The 24,183-nt window shown below is 38.5% G+C and overlaps 1 protein-coding gene across 1 annotated transcript; it reads left to right on the top strand.

The window, feature by feature from the left end:
• Positions 1–9,300: 9,300 nt before the first annotated feature.
• Positions 9,301–11,904, top strand: LOC147076501 (uncharacterized). Its single transcript, XM_085941157.1, has 2 exons — positions 9,301–9,628; positions 10,298–11,904. Exons 1-2 carry the CDS (start codon positions 9,572–9,574, stop codon positions 11,798–11,800), a joined length of 1,560 nt encoding a protein of 519 aa, XP_085797283.1. The 5' UTR covers positions 9,301–9,571; the 3' UTR covers positions 11,801–11,904.
• The last annotated feature ends 12,279 nt before the right edge of the window (positions 11,905–24,183 follow it).

The following is a 24,183-nucleotide window of genomic DNA, read 5'->3' as shown; positions in this document are numbered from 1 at the left end:
TGACATATTGTTTTAAATTATTATTAATATTGCTTATCAACACACTGTGTCTTATTTATTCACTCGCATACCAACATGGTTTATTATTTTTGTAATCTAGAAATACGCACAAAATAGAAACGATAAGTAGGTACTTACGAGTAGAATGGTGTCAGATTATTCTGGCAGTGCAGGCGACTCATTTATGCGTTGGTATCGTTACTTTTAAATGACACTAACACCGTTCCAAAGTGATTTCGCCGTACCCACAATGTAAGAAAACTCTGTCCTTCCTCTATCTACCAACACATACTCTCATTATAAGAAATAGTTAGATAGTACTATAGGCGGAATTACTAGACATGTTATACCGAGTACCTGCAAAGCTATTTCTCTGACTCCCTCTTCCGTCATTTACGCTATATGCAGCACTTAACAGAGGTTACTAATTGTAACGAATTTCCATCAGCACGATTGGGGGCCTCGACCAAAAGGTAGCCTCGAAACAGTTCAAACCATTCATACAATTGTTGAATTATACCCAGGGTACCTTGTACACAATTGATGGAAACTACTTAATAGTTCCCTCCAGACCATTACGACTAGTACCACACTCGGACTTAATCAAATGTATCACGAGGCCCTACGTTTGGATCAGCAGTTCTTTACACCTGGGGATGTCTTAGGAGCAGATGCCCAAGACTGAAGTCGCCACGCTCTTAATAATTGTGCTTTGACTAAGTTTACTGAGACACGATTTAATCAAAGCGCCCACGGTAGACAAGAGTACGGAGAATTGACAAAAATAAATTATTGTAATTAATTTACATAATATGTAAAAACAAAGATAAAAATACGGACATAGGTACCTACTAAGCTATATGAAGAGATCTTCGCGTCCGCAATATTATTGGAAAATGGTTTACTATACCTGGTGTGGTAGCGGTTTTGAAGCAGAGTTCACTTTATGACATTAGGCCCCAAAACTGAAGGATACAAAGCGCGCCGACTGTCAAATATTGAAATCGCGTTATGTTTATGTGGCTGTATATTATGAGGCAGACGTAACTTTATTGAACATAACATATTCTTTAACACGTGTTTAAGTTTATCCCTTTTTCCACACTCAATCAGCACACTATTAAACCACACCCGGTAGTGTAAGCCAGTTTTCATTCATTTCTTGTTCCTCGATTATACCAAAATCTTAAAAAAAACACATGTCTTACAATATAATATTGAATAAAAATATTACCCAAAGCATCTAAGGGTAAGCAATAATTATTTTTATACCCTTAACCGGCTTACATGAAAGTCGTTTTCAACCCCGAGGAAGGTCGTATAATCGTAGAAAAACATAACCGAGTCGTATCAATAATTGATTCGTATTGCATTACACATGGCCTTTCGCAATAGTGAGAGAAATAGAAGATCTGAATCCCCGCGCTTTAAACTGAAGTGTAGTTTCTCGTTTCCGTCGCGCAGAAGGTTATTTTGCACCTTAGGAGAATAGTTTTACTATGAATGCAATGGGTGCCCAAAATTTATAATTTTCACGATGAATACGAAATTTAGTACATATACCTATATTTATTTGTAATGATGAAAGACAATAATATCTAGTGTTGCTTAATTTAAAATTCCTCAGCATCTTCAGTCAAATAAAATACGTTTTTTCAGCGTGAAGATTAATAATAGGGTATTGTGGCACGTCACTGCCAATTTTTATACGGGGATATAGATCACAGCCTACCAGTGGCGAAGGGTGGAGGTAGACTGTGGAAATCCCACATAATACACACTAAACTTTGTCAGTCATGCGTATTCGTTTTAATTGGTTTTAATTGAACTATGACTACAAATTACAGATGTTATTTATTAGTTTTGAAATATAAATTAGACCTTTCCTAATAAAAACCATGATATATATAGTATAGTGCGAAAACTTTATGATGATGGGCGGGGCGGGGCGGCTTGGAGAATTAGATCCACTCCTCACGCGTTAAAATGTGAATTCGTTGCAGGTAGGGATTCCAATCCCGGGATCCCGAATCCCGGGATCCCGGGATTCCGAGCTATTTTCGATACCTATGAATCCCGGGATTGATAAACATAATCCCGGGATTTCGGGATTGATTTTTATCAATCTTTATGGAAAATAAAATAAAAGCGAAAATATAACAGAAAAAATACTTTTAATAAAATTAATAATAATATTTTTAATAATAACTACATTAGAAATAAACTGAGTTTGAATGAAGATTGATTTATACCCATGTGTAAGTTGCCGATTCATTTTATTTTTTCACATAAATTATTAAAAATGGAAAGATTGGAAAAAACAATGCTTCGCACTTTTAACAAAGTAATTCCACCATGATATCATACGTTTTACGGCAGTTTCATATTTGGCTGACTAATTAGATTTATGAAGCGGAAAGGCCATAAGTACGCCATGATTATTTGCTTTACTATATTGTATGTCGCTAATCCATTCATTATGTCTTTACTATCAGAAACAGCAATCTCCTATTAAATTCACATTATTATTTTAATTACAATATTATTTACTCCGTTAAACTTGTGTATTTCCAAGATTGAACGTATACAATATTAACAATAAATTTAATGTTTTAAATAGTATAAATTATACTAGATTTATTTTTGACCGATTTTATCAATATTATTTGTATATATGAAAATTTTGTATTAACAATGGAAAAAATGCCAATCCCGGGACCAGTCCCGGGATCCCGGGATTGTCAAATTGTAATCCCGAGATCCCGGGATCAGAATTTTGGCTCGGGATTGGATTCCCTAGTTGCAGGGTCACATCTTATTATTACTTATATTATATTTTATGGTTATATTTATTATTAAAATTTAGTTTATTAAGTTTTCAATTTTTTGAAGTTTAGATTGTGACTAATTCATCGATTTAATATTTTTTATATTTTTTTAAAAAGCATCGATTTTTATAAAAATATAAATGTGTATAACTTGAAATCCTTTTTATTTATATCGAATCAAACTTCAATATTGGGACCATGTCTAAAATAAAATTACAATAAGTCCTGAGTTAATTAATACATCTATGGTGTAGAAGTTTTAAAATATTAATTTTTATACCAACCTGTGATAATCAAATGTTGTAAAGCTATTATAATAGTGTAATCTTGACATCTAGCGACGGAATTATAAATTATTGACTTTACTATATTCTAATATAACTAGATGCCGCGTGATGTATCGTAAACAAGATTGTGTTTGCGCCGAAAAAACATATGTAGCAGTTTATTCGTATTGGTGCAAAAAAACGACGAATTATTTTTTTAGGAATAATTTATTTGGGATCTTGTCATATATTTCATGTATTTGACTTATAGTGACTGCATAAAACAGACGACGATGGGCCAATTAATGTGAATACCCCTCTTACCAGACGCACCTAGCGAAAAAATACGAAACTTGCAATTTGAGATTATTTTTTGATAATAATTTACATTATAAGTGTTTCAATTATTATTAAATACATAATATCTAAAGTCGAAGATAAACTTAATTAAAAAACATTGTAAAATGTGAATTCGTCAAATGATTCGATCTTATTATTACATATTATTTTATTGGCATGTTCATTATTGAAATTTAGTTTATTACAGCGCTTGAAATGGACAATTTCAAGAACCGGAGCGCTCGATAGTTTTTCGAAAATATTAACATAGTTACCTATCTATTTTCATGTATATTTTATAAAAATAAGTGTTATATTTATCGTTATAAGGCCTGTCTAAGTCAGATGATCAAATTATTTTTTCCACAAGACGGAGCGATAATTTTGGGGATTTCATGAACCGGAATGGCGCTCCGGTCATTTCGAGCCCTGGTTTATTATGTGTTCTTATTGCAGTGGTCGGAAACCCAAATGCATTGGCGTACCACAAAACAGGTAATTCAAAGTACCTACTGGACACAGCGCGACACTGAAATAAAACAAGAAAATCAGCTATTGTAAAACAATTGTACGAGGGTAGTCCCAGAAGTACCCGACCTAACAAAGAAAACACAAAAAAATTGGGGAAAAATATTATTTTTTTCTCCACGTAGTCTCTTTTTAGGTCGATACACTCCCAGCGATGTTCAATAGCTTCGATACCCTCTTTATAGAGAAAATCGTCGAGCTCCTCAAAATAGCCAACAACCGCAGACTTCACCTCTTCATTGTTGGCAAATCTTTTACCACCGACCCATTTTTTCAAGTTTGGAAACAGAAAATAATCCAAGAGGGTTAAATCTGGTGAATAGGGTGCGTGAGGCAGCAATTAGAACTTTAAATTCATTGATTTTGTGAACTGATGGATTGTCCTGATGAAACGAAACTTTATTTTTCGCCAAATAATGCGGTTGCTTTTTCTTGATTTCATCACGCAAACGCTGCAATAAGTTTGCATAATACACGCCGTTGATTGATTTTCCTTTCTGAAGATAATCAATGCACCACTCGAAATGGATTTTTTTACGAACCGGAGCGCTCGTTAATTTTATTAAAATTTTACCATAGTTACCTATCTAATTTTATGTGTGTTTTATAACAATAAATCTTTTTGATTTCTTGTATATGGCCATTCTAGTTCAAACGGTAAAAATATTTTTTCCACGAGACGGAACAATAATGTTGCCGATTTTACGACGAGGAACGGCGCTCCGGTGTGTTCCGGTCCATTTTGAGCCCTGAATCAATGATTACCCCACGCACATCCCAAAAAACTGACGCCATGACCTTGCCTGCAGATGGAACTGTCTTCGCCTTCTTTGAAGCCGATTCTCCCCTTTCAGTCGATTTTTTTTACTGTTCTTTCATCTCAGGTGTGAAGTGATGAACCAATGTTTCATCCATGGTTATGAATAGATGCAAAAACTCTGCTTTATTGCTGTGAAACTTCGCCAAACACTCGATTGAAACATCCTCACGATGCTGTTTTTGTTCCATTGTGAGTAATCACAGCACCCACCTTGCGCACAGCTTTCTCATGTCCAAATTTTCAGTCAATGTGTGACGTACAGCACTTTTTATAATGCCTACCATGTTTGCTAGCTTGCTTAATATCAGTCGACGTTGATCCAATACCATTTTGTGGATTTTCGTCACCACTTCTGGCGTGGTCACCTCATTTGGTCGACCACTGCGATATTCGTCTTGGCAACTCGTCCGAGTTCGCTTAAACTCCACCACTCAATATATTACTGTTGTAAACAAAGGAGCATACACTCCCAGAGTAGAATCTAGCGCCGCTTTGATATTGGTTATACTGAAGCCTTTCAAATGAAAGTATTGTATCACATAACTATGACCAATTTTTCCATGTTTACAAATTCACTGAGAGTGTTCAATGTTGATGGCTGACAAATAATTACTGAACAAACTTAGGCTTTATAAGGTTGGTACTTTCTATCATGGTCATTATTTTCAAACAAATCAGTACTCGAAATGGACCGGAGCGCACCGGAGCGCTGTTCCGGTTCGTGAAATCTATAAAGTTATAGCTCCGTCTCGTGGACAAAATAATTTGACCGTCTGAGCTAGATATGCCATATAACAAAAAATCTATCACACTAAGTGTGTATAAGTCTTATGTTTATAAAATACACATAAAATTTGATAAACATGTTAATATCATCAGAAAATTTTCTCGCTCCGGTTCGTAAACTTTTCCATTTCGAGCGCTGAAACAACTGCTATCTATACGTCAGGTGGGGTACTTCTGGACTACCGGTATTCGACTATATTAATACACGCTACATAACACCATCATACAAATTACAAAAGGTATTTAAACATTAGTGACTCCCTTGAGGTTCAATTTCGGAAGCTAATACCTTAATATTTGGTTCATAGTTTGAAGTTTTTATTTTATGCACATTTCCGAATTTTCTTCGGCTCAGTTTCCGCCATCATAGGCTCGTAAAACGGCGACCAGTATCATCACATAATATTACGGTACACTATTTAAGGTACCGAAAATTTTAATAAAACGTCATTTTCGAAGCGTGCCACCAAAATCCATTCGCGTGGCACCTGGTGGCACCCGTGGCATAGGTTGCTGGGCGCTGTTTTTTGACTAGGTTAAGAAAACACCTTTTTTATCAAAAATAAAAATGTGTATAACTTGAAATCCTTTAAGACCGATATATAGTAAAGTTAATTTTTAATCAATTAATAGAGCCATCCGTCTCTAATTTAAGATTCGTAATACACAAAGATAACACTGCTGTATTCGAGTCTACATCTACCAACTCACAGAAACAACGGCTTGGTACCTACATTCCAAAGTTTTGCTGTGCAAACTTTTTAAGTGTTTGTCCTTGAAGTTTGAGCATGGGCCCCATAAGGGGGGGGGGGGGGCTGGCAGGACTCTAGATAGCTTGATGGTCCGGGTTTAGGGGGCCCCCAGCTTAGCAAGTCAGCCATCTCAGTGTTAGGTATGAATAAAAGACGAAAGCGACTTTATAGATTTTTGACTTTTGTTTTGTCCAACTATTATTTTTTTATTTGGTATATTTGCATTATCCTCCTATATCATCATTTAAATTGATGAATTCTACCATAAACCCTATAGACTGCAGCATTTCCCAACTAAATTTAGTCACGGAATAAAAATTAAAAGGTTTTTCTCTAAATAAATGATAATTTGTGTTATCGGATTATCTATTTAACCACATAGGTCAGGTGTCGGCAAACTCTTGGACCAAAAGAGCCAAATATGAGTAACACGACGGTTATTTTTTTTTTGAGAACCATACATAATATATTTTTATAAATATGATTTATTTAAGTGAATTAATTACATGTTATAATTGTTTATTTTTATAAAGTGAAGAACATTTCCCGAATAAAACTAACGTAAATATATTATGTTTTTATTGTTTGAATTATAAATATGTTTTTACAGAATATTAATTAGACACAACACGTATATAATATGAGGGGCTCAAAAGACAAAAGGCCCAACCCACATTTTTTGCTTTTTGATATTATTATAATTAATTAATACAATAAATATTTTTTCAATGTACTTATGTAGCTGCGCGGCGTGTATTCGATTTTTGATTATATTATAGTCCATTATGGGTCAGCTTAATAACAGTTGGAAAACTGTTACAGTGCAGAGCAGTGGTCTCCAAACTCAATAAGGATGTGAGCTACTTTCAGAAATTGAAATTGTCTGTTGAGCTACTTATACATATTCCTTCTTTATATTTTTTTATCATCGTCTACTTACTATACCTAAAATAAATTAGGACATCGGACATTTCATAAACAAAATAATACCTAATTGAGAAATATCTCGAAATATTTTTTTCAATTCTCGGTGAGTAGGTATCTTGTTACTCCCATCGGAATGCAATTTGTATCAAGATGTACATCTGTGAGTATGTTTCTATCATATGTGAGTCAGTTCGAGAAATGTTTCATTTCGGAGTCCAATAATAAAATTTAAGAGGCAAATTTATAAATATGATAAAATATTCTACGCGAGCTACCGAAAATGCCACCGTGAGCTACCGGTAGCTCGCGAGCGACCGTTTGGCGAGCATCGCTGTAGAGCGTCACACTACCCTTAGCGCTTGGCCACAGTGACGGGCGGGCAACGGCGAGGTGGCGTCTTGCGCAACTCAAACGTATAACCGTGTGTGATATGCCCCAAAAAGACACTGTCTACAAACATTTCACACACGGTTATATGTTTGAGTTGCGCAAGACGTTGCCGCCCGCCCACCACTGCGTTGTTGCACTTAGCAATCGGAAGGTAGCCCGCCAAAGATCCTGACTGGGGGACCGTGCCAGGATGTGAGGACTATGATAGGTCGAAGGACTATCTACTTCATTACATGAAACGGATATTACTTTCATGACAACGCCTACCTATCTTTGCTATTTTGCACTGGGTACCGAGGCAAACTCTCGATAGCCTATCGTACAAGGAGTCCTACTAACGAAGCCATAGATTTTTTTTAGTAAATTCTGAATGGGTATTGTAAAATGTTTGGTATATTTATTATATTACTCGTTATGTATCTGTAACTCCTCTCTCTATGATAATCTCCCCAAAGACAATAAATTGTCTTTTGTTTAATTTATCGACACCCTAAGTTACTAATAATTATTATGTACCATTGTGAAGAATAATCGATCGGTGTGATTTCGACTATTGCAAAATAGGTACCTACTCAATATTATATTATTGATCAACCCCTATTTATCCACCCTATCTAGCTGTATTACTACACACATAATATAAACCCTTGTACATAAACTAAGCATCACTAATATCTATTAATAACTTACTATTTCATATATTTATACTATTGTAATATAATGATTCTAATATCATTCAACTCGGACCATTTAACTTGTTAAAACTTAACTCAGCTCTGTTCACCAAGTTGTTTCACTGCGGATCGAACTCGCCTGGGAGAAGATTAACATCCATAGAGTCTTATTACTGGCATACACCTTCCACTGGACCACGTGAAGGATCGAGGCCCATTGCTAAGGATTTTCGTTGCCGGATACTGAAGATGAAACAAAATTCATATTATTCAAGTTCCGTAAATATAGTTGTCTTGGGACTTGATTCTTACCAAAGCCTACCTTCCTTCAATATGCACCTTTTGCCACTGATGTATATTAAGGGCACTGTGAGACTAGATACTTTGAAACTAAAATTAAAAACAGCTTTCTTAAAATAATAAACAGATTCATTATTTATGAAGGAACGCGCATGCATACTTCAAAACCACACGTGGCTTGACAATCTCTGGTCTAGTTATATTGGTTAGGAGAGATATGACACCACGTTGTATCCAAGTAACACACCAGCTATTCTCTACTTATTGGCCATCTTTACCATGGGAACAGTTTGTGTCTTATACTTCCGATTGTCTTGAATAGCTACCAACCATCGCTCCACAATAGGTATCTCTTTGCATGTATATCTAAAAATAATTCAAAATAAACGGGTAATTTGCTATTATACCTACTATTAATTGTAAATGAATTAATAAACCAATACACACAATCAGTAAATATTATCTAAAAGGCATTGTCCACGAAATGTAGGTTTACACAGATTATAATGGATTTAAATACGCATTATGTAGCTATTAAATTAATATTTATACAGGTGTTAAATGAATACAAAATTAATTAATATTTTTAAAAATGTGAGAATAGAATAGTGTTATAAAAATGCAGAAATTTAATGCATACACACGCAAATTGATTTAAACAATACATTAACAATTGAATTTGTTTAAATTAGTCGAAACAATACAACTTTGGCACGGGTTTAGTACAAAGTACCCTGAACAAACCAATAGACTAAACTTGTATACAATAATTTGTCATGTTAAAAAGAACCGAATAATAACTATGTATTTCAATATGATTAATATTAGCTATAAAAGGGGTCTTCTTTTTCTATTTAATTACATTCAGTGTCCATCCTTTGGCCAGCGGTCTGCAGTCCAGCCAAGATATTCCAACAAATTGGTAGACGAAGATATCATTTCTTCTTCTCTTCCATAGAAAATGGCGAAAATATCTTTTTGTTTCCTTTTTCTTGGGATCTTTGTCTTGGTGGCAAAGGTGATTATTTCTTAATATGCATAATGTTCCTATAAAATGATTTAATTTTACTACTAGGCATCACACTATATTTAAGTTTTAACTTGTTTGAAATTTCATGACCAGCACTCGAAATGGAAAATTTTACTAACCGGAGCGCTCGATAATTTTACGAAAATATTTATATTTTTAAACATGTAAATACACAATAATTATCTAAAATTATATGTATTTTATATATAAAAAAACTGTGTTAGATTCTTTGTTATATGGCGTGTCTACCTCAGACGAGCAAGCTAATTTATCCACAAGACGGAGCGACAATTTTGGAAATCTGATGAACCAGAATGGCGCTCCGGTGAACTCCGGTCCATTTTAAGCCCTGTTTATGACTGTGGATAGTATTCCATATGATTTTTACATCGTGCAGGATTCTCCACGGCTTGGCTCTATCCTTATTGGTATTCAACATCACGTATGGCATGTCGTTAGAAACCCCGTAGTTATTCTTGATTAAATTTGGTTTATCCATCTGGATAGAGTTAATGCTTGATTTGTTTTCTATAACCTTCGATCTGACAAAATATTAGAGTTTCTCTAGATGTTAATCCTCTATGTGGATTATATGACCGAAAAAGTGAAATGTCCGACCTAAGCAACGATTAACTTACTTAAAAACATGTATTACAGGTCCAACCGGGTATAGCACGTCCAGCGGATGAAGCACCTGTTGAACCACCAAAAGTGGACCCGTATACCGAAGCCCCACCACCGCCCCCGGTAGAAGAACCTCACAAGGAAGACCCACCTAAAGAGGAACCGCCAAAAGAGGACCCGCCTACTGAAGCCCCACCACCGCTGGTAGAAGAACCACCCAAAGAAGAGCCGCATAGCGAAGCCCCACCACCAGTGGAAGAACCACCCAAAGAAGAACCCCCTCAAGAAGCATATTTGGAAGAACCGCCCAAAGAAGAGGCTCCCAGAGAAGAACGCAAAAAGCAAAGTCACGGAGGAGGCAGTGGATCTAGTGCTGCAGGAGCAGCATCCGGAGGAAGTTCTGCAGCAGGAGCGGCTGCGTCTGGTGGAAAGGGTGGCGGTAGTTCTGCTGCTGGAGCAGCCGCATCCGGAGGAAAAGGTGGTGGTAGTTCTGCTGCTGGAGCAGCCGCATCCGGAGGAAAGGGTGGTGGGAGTAGCGCTACTGGCGCAGCTAGCTCTGGAGGAAAGGGAAGTGGAAGTTCCGCTACTGGTGCAGCTAGTTCTGGTGGAAAGGGTGGCAGTTCTGCTACTGGTGCCGCAAGTTCTGGAGGAAAAGGAGGAGGCAGTTCTGCCACCGGAGCTGCCAGTTCCGGAGGTAAGGGTGGTAGCTCTGCTACCGGTGCTGCTAGCTCTGGAGGAAAGGGTGGAAGTTCCGCAACCGGCGCAGCGAGTTCTGGTGGAAAGGGTGGCAGTTCTGCCACTGGTGCTGCAAGCTCTGGAGGAAAAGGAGGTGGTAGTTCAGCCACCAGCGCAGCCAGTTCGGGTGGTAAAGGGGGTAGCTCTGCTACTGGCGCTACTAGTTCTGGTGGCAAAAAAGGCGGTAGTTCAGCCACTGGGGCCGCAAGTTCTGGAGGCAAAGGCGGATCTAGTGCGACTGGCGCTGCTTCTTCTGACGGTAAAGGAGGTGGTGCCGCTTCTGGAGCCGCGAGTAGCGGAAACACCGCCGTGGCAGTCAGCGTGGCGAACGGTGCTGCGGCCGCGGCGGCAGCTAGCGGAGGCAAAGGTGGATCAACGTCCACAGGAGCTGCGACATCCGGTAAACGTGGAAGCAGTGCAACCGGCTCAGCTGCTTCTGGGGGTAAAGGAGGCAGCTCTTCTACTGGAGCTGCTAGTTCTGGTGGCAAAGGAGGCGGATCAAGCGCAACCGGAGCCGCTAGTTCAGGCGGAAAGGGTGGCAGTTCTTCCACTGGCGCCGCTAGTTCGGGTGGCAAAGGAGGCAGCAGTGCTACTGGCGCCGCTTCATCGGGTGGTAAAGGTGGTTCTAGCGCGACTGGTGCGGCTAGTTCTGGCGGTAAAGGCGGATCAAGCGCAACTGGAGCGGCTTCTTCTGGCGGTAAAGGAGGCAGCTCTGCTACTGGTGCCGCTAGTTCAGGCGGAAAAGGCGGCAGTGCGGCCACTGGAGCGGCATCGAGTGGCAGTGGGAATGGACACAAATAAGTATCGCAAAATTGATCACAACAGTGATTTTAATTATGTGATTCCCTGTCTATCTGTATAATAGACAACACTATTTTTTTCCAAATAAAAAATTTGGTACCTATAATACAATGTTTTATTCATTTTATCTATATGACGAGTAGAAAGGTGGGCTGAAAAATAAACATAAGATAGACGGAAGCAGAGGCGTAGCAAGGTATGTTAACAGCGCCAGGGCAGTAACGAAAAATGCGCCTCTTTCTATAAAACTTGTAAATACCAATGTACACTTGTTACCAACCTATAAATATTAAGAGTCGATGGCGTTCGGTTGCAAGAAACTTAACAGAATTAAATAAAACGGAGATAATTAATACACACGGGCCCCTGAAATTAAAAAAAAAAACAATTCAATAGTAAAAATCATAGAACTTTTCATATTGGTGCCGAAATCGATAGTTAAATTTCAATATTATTTTTATATTATCCTAATAAGCTCATATTATGGATTTTTGTATCAACAGATTTTTGTTTGTTTTTGTCTTACACTCGCTATTAGGTCCATACTCTGACTCTGACTCTGACTGAAAACCAGAATTGTGTTTATATTTGAGTTGCACTGCAGCTGCTCCACTCTCATACTCCTTGTTATGACACTGGATGGAAGTCATGTTTAACTGGTTTGCTGACCAAAAAGAACAATAAATACCTCTCTGGAACATCAAAAAGTGTTCTTAAATGGATAGTATTATATTAACTATACCTGATAAATTTCTTCGAAAAATATAGCTTAAGAGTACTTTAACAATGCCTTCATATTAACATTAATAATATTCATAATCAAGTATTCAACCAGTGTATATTTCCTGTAATATTCTTGCGAATTATGGACCTTCACTAAAAACAGAGATCCAGAAACTTTCACATCTCCATTGTGATAATATTGAGAGGGACATTCTGGGCATAGCGCTAAAAGACAACACGTGGAATGATTGAATAAAGTAACAAGCATGGGGATACGATAAAATCAAGTTCAGTAAACGCAGTGACGTCCCGTGGGGGTAGGCAGATTGAGCGTCGCTTGGGGCGGCAGTTACACGAAGAGCGGCAAATCGTGGAGAATCATTAGATATATATAGAAATATGTACCTAAACTTAGTAATAACGGAAATATCTTTCCATTAAAATATTCAGCTCACTGGATGGAAACAAAATTTATTAATAAACATAAAAGGTTTAACAAGACTGTAATTTTTTATCGGGTTCGCGGTATCTAGTTGACCTCCGTAATCCTTGGACGTCACGTCCTTGATGACCAGCAATCACACGTGCAGATTTGCGAATTATAGGTAGGTAAATAAGTACTCAAGTACCTAATTAATTTATCCAGATATTTTTGCCATTCATTTGCGAGTTTTGAATGTTGTCAGGTGTATTTTTAAATGTATCTGAAACCGTGGACTCGCAATATTGGCTATTGAAGTAGGATGGTATTTAATTAAGTAGATTAAGTGGTATATATTTTATTAGTAATAAATCCATACAGCACATTTATTAGATATTGGAGTCATGAAAGGATGATAAAAAATGGGCGGTATTTTGGCCTTTTGTCTAGGGACGTTACTGAGTAAACGTCTCGAAAAGAAATCGCTGGACAAAGCTGTTGGTGATCCAGTGTTACCCAAGAGGTAAAAAACGTCCGAAGATATGAGGTACCGTTAGACCACTGAAGCGACGATATTAGTTAAACAGATTTACGCAATAATGCCACGCACATGACTGAGAGGAGTGGAGTTAGCTTACGTCAATGACATTGTAATTGTTTAATAATGTCATTGGCTTAGGTAGATTCAGGCAGATCATAAATTATGAGATAGTATGTGTGTGGGTCTGTGTGATATTTTTTATTAATATTTTTTTTTATTTAACGAATAATTCACAAGATTTAAGAATGTAACATTCTAATTATTGAGCATAGATAATTTAGAAAACACTTCTGAAAAAATATATTATAACCAATATAAATAATATTTTTTGAAAAAAAGTACTCTGATCGCTTCAGACAGTATTAAGAGACGTTAGTTAAAATTTGTCACAATTAATTATGGCGCCTTTAGCATAGTATTATAAGTGCATGTGCGCGAAACCCGAGAGATGCAAATTCGATTCCTGCTTCTTATTTTTTTCAAAAAAGATTATTTCCATTGGTTATAATATATTTTGGCGTGTATTTTTGAAGTAAGTATTAATGGACAATTTGAAAAGTTTTTAAATTCCAAGTGTCAGAATTTTTAATCATTGGTAAGTATTTATTTCGAACTGTCAGAATAAGGACGCCAGTTTTAATGTGGAGGGTAAAATAATGTTTGTGGAAGTAATAATATTAAAAAATCGGTTGTAAAACTAAATAATCATTATTTAAATTACGCGTGTCAGTAGATAAAACATATAACTATTATTATTATGGTACTTTGACAAGTAAACAATTTTATATGGGACGCATAGCAATTTAGGGTTACCATCCTCACACGTAAACGATATTTGTCTATGCTCGCCGATGACATTAATATGGACGAATCATCTGGAAAAGAAAATGACACTCACTTTATTGTCGGGTCTGCCGAATGGCATAATCTGTTCTAACGCCATTACAATAAAGGTGATATTGCTATAAATTCCTGATGCTTTTTGTTGGGTCTGCCGAATGGTTCGGTTCGTACGGGTTCGCTCAAATGAACATTGACATAAGAAACACTGCTCTAACGCCATATTGTAATAAAAGTCATATTGCTATAAATTCCCGATGCGTGATATCGCATAATGGAAATTGCGTGACGTCTACCTATACATGCGAATGCGCGAATTTACTTGCTAGCTACTGTATTGAGTGCGTCGTCCATTAATAATGTCATTGATGCTCGCACGCCAAATTCATGAATATTCGGTACAAATAACCATTATTGTGATTATTAAAAGAACACCAACTAAGAAGTAATTGAAGGTGCAGCAAAAAGAGCTATAATTATATGAGCACATCACACAGATGACAGAAGATAACCTCAATTCCGATAACTTTAAACCCAAAATATAATAATTTAGTGATATTTGACGGTTTGTAAATATTACGGAAATTAAAAATATACCTATTAAACTATAATTATCTAATTGAAGTAACCTGTTTCATAAATTAATTATATTGAAACGATTATGAATAATTTGTCTTCAATTGAAATTACGTGCAAAATAACTAAGTGGCTTAAAGTTGAGTGATAGTTAATAGACTATTTCAACCTTTTCCAATATACTAACTTAAATATTAAAGAAAGTAATAATGAAAAAATACCTCACTTTAAAGTTAAATTCGATTAACAATGTTATATTGTGAAATATTATTCATTCAACCAAATTTTTCATACATTTTGAATGAGATTAAAATACTTAATATGATTGATCAAACTAATAAATCGATAATCGAATGAGTTTAAGTATGTGATATTAGTATTAATTCAAATAAAATAGCTACTGACCTACTTTATGGTTTGCATGTCGATTATAAAACAATTTATATTAGTATAATTCTTTTAGATAACGAACCTTTTAATGTCGAGACAATTGAGACATACCTATTACCCATTTCATATATCAAAATTACGGATATCGATAAATTATACTAAATAATTTTATTTACAAAATACAAGGAATTTTCATTGGTCGACAAGGGCTAGGCGTTTTTGCTGTGGGGAAAATATTGATATATTTTTTTATAAAATTTACAATAACCTGGTCACTCCGTTCACCGTTGACATGACAAGATTGACAAGCCAAGCGACCCTTCAAGTTGGCATGTATTTTTTTTTTGTAAACAACTGAAGTCTGCCTTATTCTTTATTTTTATGTCAAAAATAAACCTATAATAGACACATCTGGTGTACCTACCTGCCTGTCTTCTTATTTTTTTAAATGTTAAAAATATATGATAATACACACTAGGCATACAACATAATTCTATAATGGAGCATGTATTTTCAATGGTCATTAGCCCAGTGTAGATACGTACTGAAAACAGTTTCTAATAAACATTAATAATTGATTACAAACTAATTCTGTTGTACCCAGAGCATAGAACCAACAGTTACAGCTGATGGCTAGAACGAATTTCTCAAGAAACCTGCTCAGAAGATCCACATTGAATTGTGAAGCTATTTTTTTTAGATACATTCATTATAATAGAAAGAAAAAATACTATTCTAGGTTTCTAGTGCTGAGGAAGTCAACTGTCATCTGTCAGGGTACAGCATAACCATAGACGATTATGGTATTAGTCTATGATACAACTAACTCTAATATTAGTCTATGTTATAACCCTGCTTGGAATGACAGAGAAGAATACTACACTAGTAAATTTAAAAAAAGCGGCCAATTAAATTATTTCTGCCCAAATTTTGATCTATTCTGACACACAAATATTTATACTTGACAATAAACATTTTAATAATTCCCTGTGCTTATTTAAATACTTTCTCATATATTATTTGAATACTTACCATTCAGTATTTTTTACTTGCTGCTGATTTTAAATTTTTCCCAAAGATTAAAAAAATACTTTTATTAAGATACTTCCTATTTATTGAATATTTATACTTACCGAATAATTAGAAGCCATAAATATTTTCTCAGACTGACAAAATGACGACAATTTTTTTTACCCGCATTGTTTAGTAGTGAAAATAGGTACTAAATTATTTTTCGATATTTGTACTCGTTAAAAAAAGTATAAATAAATGTTACACATTTTTCTAAATGATGAGGCACTTTTTTAATTTTGAAAAAATCTAACATTTTTTTCTGCCATAATTCTGCCGTTGAACGGAAACAAACCTGGTGACATCACTAGATAGAGGCAGCCAGGTTGACTGTCCTTACAATGATAACCCCGAACAGTGACGTGCCGTGAGGGTAAGCAGATTGAGCGTCGCTTGGGGGCAGCAGTTACTCGAAGGGCGGCGAATCGAGGAGAATCATTCGGTATATTATATTGTTATGTGCCATTCAAATTACGTAACTATAGTGAGCCAACATTCCAGTAACTTCGACTCTGGCTGGAAACAATGAGTTCATTATTTTACATGTTAAATCATGTTTCATTTTTGGTTTCTTGCATCATCAATATTATTCCTGCCTAGTGCCTATCCAGTAATATAAAAAAACACTCTTCATTTGGACTTCTAACCAGAAACACATATTGTAGTAATATTCAAACTTTATATTAGTATATCTACCACTAAAAGTGTTATGTGTGTAAATGTTACAAAATGGAAAATAAAGGACAACATTGATTTTAATTAATAATATCTTTTAATAACTCCAATCCATAACAATATAAAAATGGGTGTCTAAAATTAGTAATAACGGAAATATCTTTTGTTATAGCACGGATTTACCAGACTGCCATTGACACCAAATATCATGTTAGGGAACGGCTTCATTGGGAAGCCTTAGCCCAACACGGCGACGCAAAGTTGGAGGTCGCACCGCATGCCAACTACCGCGGCAATTATGAACTCAAAACAAAAACGTTTTAAACAGTTTGAATTTATTCAGAGTTATTTTAACAGAATCGACATCGGCAGTTTATTAATTAAATGTTTAATTAACGATACGGCATTTTAAAGAGATCGACAATCATCCCGTGAGCTCCGGCGGACAAACGGTCCTGCCTTCGCCTCCCGGATATCAAGTCCCGAACAACTTGACTTTTGATATTCCTAGTTGCTGGGGTTCCCACACATTTCGTAGCTGATCCCCTTCATCTCAGGTGAATAGTCTCTGGTATAGGTTTAGTTTGCTTTTACGTGGTGATTCGAGATTTCCGGTCCTTGATGAGGGTCGGGAGATGCAGCAGCCTCCAAGTGCAGGTGTTGTACTTCGAATCCATTCTTCTGTGGTGATGTGATTTCCCGGTTCTTGATGAGGACCGGGAGAGGCTGCTGTCTTCTAGTTCAGGTGTTTTTTTTTTTTTTTTTTTTTTGAATTATTAATAACCATGTCCTTGCTTTTTCGTACAAGGTGGTTTGTTAGTAATTTTGAACAATCACAAACACCCAGGCTTTGAGAAAAACACATAAATGTTTTTGTCATGACCGGGAATCGAACCCAGAACTCTCGGGTGGAAGGCCAGCGCCTTATCCACTGCACCACGAGAGCCGCCTTAGTTCAGGTGTTGTAGTATTTTTAAATAATGAAAATAATAAGTATTACTTTCAAAATAATTGGTAATAAGAGCCTGGCGCACTCTTCATTCGGCCACCGCATCCTTTTCTTTTGCTTCGCGACGTGACGTTCTAATCTGTTGTATGGACGATTTTCATTTAACGTCGGCGATGGTGCGTCTTCTTTCTTGGTTTCTCTTCTTTCTTCCACTCCTGTTGGGGGGTATTTTTAATTTCCGATGGGCTATCGTAGTCTAGGTTAGTTTGGTTGGGATCTCCGATCGTGTAGCCGTGATGGTCGGCTAAGTCCCGAACAAATTTTTTTTTTTTTTTTTTTTTTTTCCTACCTTTTCTTCTAACTGAAACCTTGTGAGGTCTGAGAGGCAGACCTCGGTTTCCTGACTATTATTTCTAGGGTTGGGTCTTGTAAGTACATTAATGCCCTTTCCCGCATGTAATCTAGCTAAGTATTGAGCTGTTGAATTTACATTTACCTTCGCTTTTCAAACAAGTCTTTCGAGGGAAAACAGTTAAGAAAAACCCTCTTCCGAATATTGTCCTTATGGGTCCAACAAACAAAAAGTTCATCCTTTAGCGGGATGTTCGGCTTGAGATTATGATCTTGTGTGGATCATTTTATAACATCAAAGATGTTCGCCCAGTCCCTAGGGGGTATACCCCGTTTTCTGTTTTCCACAAGTTTAGCTCTCACCTGGGCTTTGAGCCCGAGTCTCATTCTGATGTACATTCTAAAGCTACCTAGTTTAACTCTTAGGGCTTCCAAACATTCTTTTACCTCTACCGCTAGACCCTGGAAGGGATCCGGCGGGGTCAGAGTACTGCCGGCCGCATCCGCTGTGGAAGAGGTACCTGTAATTGAGTGAGGAGGGGGTGGATCATCAGGATTTGGAGAGTCAGGGGGCATCATCTTATGACGGAGCCTAGCTTCCTTGCGCTTGTGCTTAAAATTTTGAATTTTGTTGGCAAATAGTGTAGGTTTCTTATGAGGCCCTTCTGTCAGTCTATTCAAGAAGGTCTCTCTGTATTTAGTTATGGTTTCGGCAATGTCGATTCCATCGTGTTTAGCATTGATGCGTTTGATGCTATGGTGAGGCTTGAGTTCGTAGACGATTCGAAGGCATCTGTTCTCTATTGTTTGCAGCATCTTTAAATTGGATTTAGTGATGTCAGTAGTCCAAATTGGGGATGCATACAGCATGGTTGGTTTAATAACCATGCTATATAGTGCCTTTTTGTTTTCTTCTGAGAGACAACTTCTACGGTTGAAGATGGGTCTAAGAACCCCCATCGCCATAAAGGCTTTTCGCCTGGCTTCTAATAGGTGAGGTGTCCAGTTCAATCTATGGTGAAGGTATACCCCGAGGTATTTCACAGTGTTACTGAATGAACAGGGAATGTCACAAACAGTAATTTTTCCTTTATAGGATTTTTGGCTCCGCGAGAAGAGAATCGCCTCCGTCTTCTCCGCGTTAACTTTAAGTCTCCAGCGACTGAAATAATCAGTTAGCTGTCGAGTGCCCTTTTCTAAGTTCCTAATCGCCGTGTCAGTCTGGCGGCTGGTGGAAAGGATGGCTGTGTCATCTGCGTATAGCGCCAGTGTGCAGTTGGCGGGATTTGGCATATCACTTATGAAATGATTGAAGAGCCTAGGCCCCATCAAACTGCCCTGTGGTACCCCTGCATCGATAGTGCGGTGAGATGAATTCTCCCGTTTGACCACTGCAAAAAGCGCTCGACCGCTCAAGTAGTTCTGGATGATTTTTGTGATGTACACGGGCATGTTTGTGGTAAAAAGTTTGTGGATTAGACCGTCATGCCAGACCGTATCAAATGCCTTTTCGAGGTCCAACAGAACCATACCAGTGGTCTTGCGTTGCCTCATATCGGCCATCACAATCCCGGTAATTCTGGAGAGTTGTAGGGTCGTTGATAGACCCTTCCTGAAACCATATTGGGTGTCCGGGAGGACTTGATTGTGGGATGGGAGAAAGCGTCGAAGGATCACTTTCTCGAAAAGTTTGCTTATGCCATCTAGTAGACTTATAGGTCTGTAGTTTACAGCCAAAGAGTGGTCTTTCTTGGGTTTTGCTATAGCGACAACGTGAGCCGTTTTCCAGGTCTTTGGAAAGTATCCGCGCAGCAGACATGCATTGAAGATCTTAGCAATATGTATCCGCGCCTTCTCGGGAAGTCGTTTCAACATGTAATTTGTGATATTGTCTCGTCCGGGTGCCTTTCTGGCGATCAAGGTATTGATAGATCTAGAGATCTCGCGCGGTTCAACAATTTTAACATCATCGGGATCGATGTCTTCTTTCGCAAGTGCAAGAATTGAGTTGTTCACCAAGGCTTTAGTAGCTGAATCGGTGTCCGACTGGATTTTAGTATTATTGACGAACGCATCGGCAAGTGCGTCTGCTTTTTCGAGATCTGAGTACACGAAATTTCGACTAGTCGCATTCTCTCTGAGGGGCTTTATAACAGACGGGCCCGTTTTAATCGCCCTGGATAGTGCCCAGAGCGAGTTCCGCGGGTCGTCTGTATAAATTCTGCAGTCCTTGAGTTTATTGTCCCAATGCTCGGCTTGTAGTTCTGATACTATCTTCTTGATTTTACCTTGCAAAGTATTGATCTCACGTTTGATGAAGTGATTTGTGCGTCTAGCTTTGTTCCAGTCCTTGCGTAGCTGGTTTCTAGTATTGATGAGCTCTCTGGCCTCATCATTAAGATCCACCCTGATGGGATTTTTCTTGATTTTCGGAATATAGCGACGTCTCGCTGTGAGAATAGTATCAGTGAGTTCGACGGCTGCTGTCTCTATCTCTACCTCCGTTTGAAAGGTTCTAGGCGTGAGATCAATGCATCGATTAATATGCCTCTTGAATAGGTGCCATTTGGCTTTAGAGTAGTCAAATTGGATTTTACTTTCTTTATCGTATTCGCCTCCAACTTCGAAATAAATTGGCAGGTGATCCGACTTCAGAGCATTAACAACTCTCGGGACACCGGTTTCTGGGGAGTTGTTTGCTATCACAAAATCTAAAACTGCTGGGTTGCAACGAGCTTGGACACGAGTCGGCTCGTCAGGATGTGAGATTGAGAAATCGTATTTCTCTGTAATCTTTAAGAGGGCATTGCCACGGGCGTTGTTGGAATGGCAGTTCCAAATCTTATTATGTGCATTAAAATCACCTGCTAGGATGACTGAGCCTCTGAGGTTGGCAAGGTAGACCACCTCTGCCTCGCTCATTTTTTCTTTGGCATGCCCATATACCGAAATTATGGCATGTAGGCGTCCATTTAAGTTTACTTCAACTGCCGTGGCTTCAAATCCAATGAGAGGCTTAATTGGGATGTGAGCATGTTTTAAGTCTTGATTGACTAGTATCATGACACCCCCACCCTTTGCTGGGAGAGGGCGGTCCTCACGATAACAGTCAAAACCGGGAACGGAGAAACGGTCTTTTGGTTTAAGGAATGTCTCCTGAATTAAAGCAATGTCCACGTCTAGCACCCGGAGTAGGTCAGTCAACTCCGGTCGCTTATCGCGCTGAGCAATGCTGCGGGCGTTCCAGGAGATTATTTTTAGTGGGCGTGTGTTAGCCATTTAGGGTAACATGCCGCATTTAATAAGCAGAGATTCGGCTCTGTCAAGCCTTTCCTCCATGGACAGGGTAGGCTCTGCTCGGATAGAGCGAGTCATTTTGATACATTCCAGTATGGCTGGAATGTCATCAATGGTGACACCATCCCCTCCATGAAGGAGTGAATTCAGTGCTTCTACCAGAGTTGAAGGAATGGTCCTACTGTGGGGGCTTGACTGATTGGCTGCTGCGGAAGCAGATGTTTGCGGTCCCGTGAGAGCTGCCGTGTATGATAGTATTTGGGGGTCTGCCGCTCGGGAGACTGATTTGTGCGGCATGGCTTTGGTCTTAGGAGTCGCTGAGGCTGCTCTGCGAGCTGCTATTGCCTTAGCGTAGGCAATACGCTTAGGGCATTGCCTGAAATTGGCTGGGTGGTCCCCGCCGCAGTTGCAGCACCTGACTCCTGGGGAACCTATGGCACTACCTTTAGGGCGGGGGCATTCCTTTGATGCATGAGCATCCATACATTTGACGCACCTTGCGTCTCTATTGCAGTTATGGGCCGAATGACCGAACTGTTGGCATCTATAGCACTGAGTGCCAGCATTGTTTGACTTGCCCCTGAATTTCTCCAGGGACACCTTGACATGAAAAATTTCTCTAACCTTGTTTGACATAAACTGCATGTCGGAGCCAGGGGGCATTTGCACCAGGAAGAGGGGATTTCTGGTGGTGGTCGGATTTTTGGATCTCATTAAAGAGACTGATATTACCTCAAAGCCTCTCGCTCTGAGGTCCTCCGAGATTTCTCTCGGTTCTATGTTGGGAAGTCCCTTTATAACTACCTTGCAGGTTCTATCCTCTGCAAGGGTGAATGTGTGAAAAACGGCTCCAGAATCTCGTAGACCGTTAACAAGAAGTTTGTGCGCAACTACTGATTCCGTTTGCACGGAGTAGTTTGGTCCTCTAATTTGGATGGAGCATTTATTTTCACCCAGGAATGTATTGAGACGGTCTATTACCGTCTTATGGTTTTCTCCCATTACTGAGAGAATGACAGGAGGGACTCGGGTTTTGCGAGCCTTGGGAAGATTTGCAGAAGAGGGGGGGAGTTTTGGTGGGGCAGTTGGGAGTATTTCCTCTGGGTTAAGTGCCATAAATTTGTTCGCTGTTGGCACAAATGTTGGGGAAGTCGAGAGCGGCCGTTTTGGGGCCTTTGCAGTGCCTCTCTGCCACTTAAAAGGAAATTTTGGAATCTGAAGTTCCGGAAATTCCGTCTCCATATCCTGGGAGAGGTTATTGAGGGTGACCTCAATAGCGGTGTCCTCAGTGGGGGCTAGAGACCTTGACGAAAAAGTAGGGTTTATGACTCTATCATGGGGTTTTATAAGAGGGGGTATTTGGAGGGGTTTTCGCACTGAAGATGCTTGAAAGAAAGGTGAAGAAAGTGCTTTTTTCATATTTTTCTCCATCGTAGTTCTTAGAGATTTATCCTAACCGGCAGCTTGCTAGGCAGGCTACCGGTGAGGGCGAAAGGGGGGAGGAAATGTGCCCCTTCTATTTTTTGATTGTGCCTGTTTACTTATGGGAAAATAAGAATAATTTGGGTTTGTTTCTTACCACACTCCTCCGCTCGTCCTAGTCTAGGCCTGGTATTACCGTGGGCCAGTTAAGTAATTACACGTTCTAAAACGTGCAATTACCGAACTCGCGCGGTCAGAACAGGTCGTAACCAGTACTAAGAAGAAGTGTTGTCCGGGATAGGATGAGTTGACGCGCGATAACTCGAGCGCACGTACAGAGCGTAGCCCGGTCTCGAGTGTGTTAATGCGCAGCTGTCGGCCTGTCCGGCCAACTACCTGTTACGACTTGCAGGATTTCTATTGTTTGCTCAAGGGTCAGCAGACTTTGAGATGTGAGTAAACAGTGCACTGGAAGCAGAGATGAAATGTTAGGAATGTTTTATAGATAATTATTATGTATAATATTCGTAATTATAATAATATTGTTTGATTATGCGATGCCACCGCAACATCTTTTATAATCTAAGATACTCCATGTTACTGCACTTACTGGCTAACAAAATGGTTTGGCGCAGCCTTTATTAATAAATTTATATATTACAAGATATATTCATATAAGTGATATTATTCCATAGCACTTTCCAAAAAAAGATTGAGCTCACTGGTTGGAAAAAAAGTATTAATTAAGGCCATGCATTAGTTGAGGCACTGTCTAAAAAGATCGTCGCTAGGCGATGCGCGGATTGCGGGTGGCGGGTGAAATTGACGCCTGTCAAACGAAATATTAATTGTCATATAAATCCAACATACGTCCATTTTATGTTCTGTTTATTGTTCTATTAGTAACAATAATAATATATTCATTGACATGTTTTCTTTTTAAAGTAAATGGGTAACGTTTTTAGTCATCTTTACACGATTTTAGAATTAATTGACCCGTCGCCATCACGCAGCAAAGTGACGTGTTCCCGGGTCAACATTCTCTCAGTGAATGGCAGCGAGTCCAAAATTTCGTCGCGCGTACAGTTGAAAATTATTTGGCGTTTCACTGATGCGTCACCTTAATA

This window comes from Rhyacophila brunnea, unplaced genomic scaffold (genome assembly GCF_057557595.1).
Source record: "Rhyacophila brunnea isolate RB1 unplaced genomic scaffold, BYU_Rbru_1.0 scaffold_13, whole genome shotgun sequence".
In the NCBI taxonomy this organism is placed as follows: Eukaryota; Metazoa; Arthropoda; class Insecta; order Trichoptera; family Rhyacophilidae; genus Rhyacophila; species Rhyacophila brunnea.
This window is presented reverse-complemented; position numbering and strand designations above follow the sequence as displayed.

Bases quoted from the DNA above. Each gene is read 5' to 3' on its own strand.
- LOC147076501 (XM_085941157.1), top strand. From the start codon at position 9,572: ATGGCGAAAATATCTTTTTGTTTCCTTTTTCTTGGGATCTTTGTCTTG. The intron at 9,629-10,297 runs GTGATTATTTCT...CATGTATTACAG, and splicing joins TCTTTGTCTTGGTGGCAAAG to GTCCAACCGGGTATAGCACG.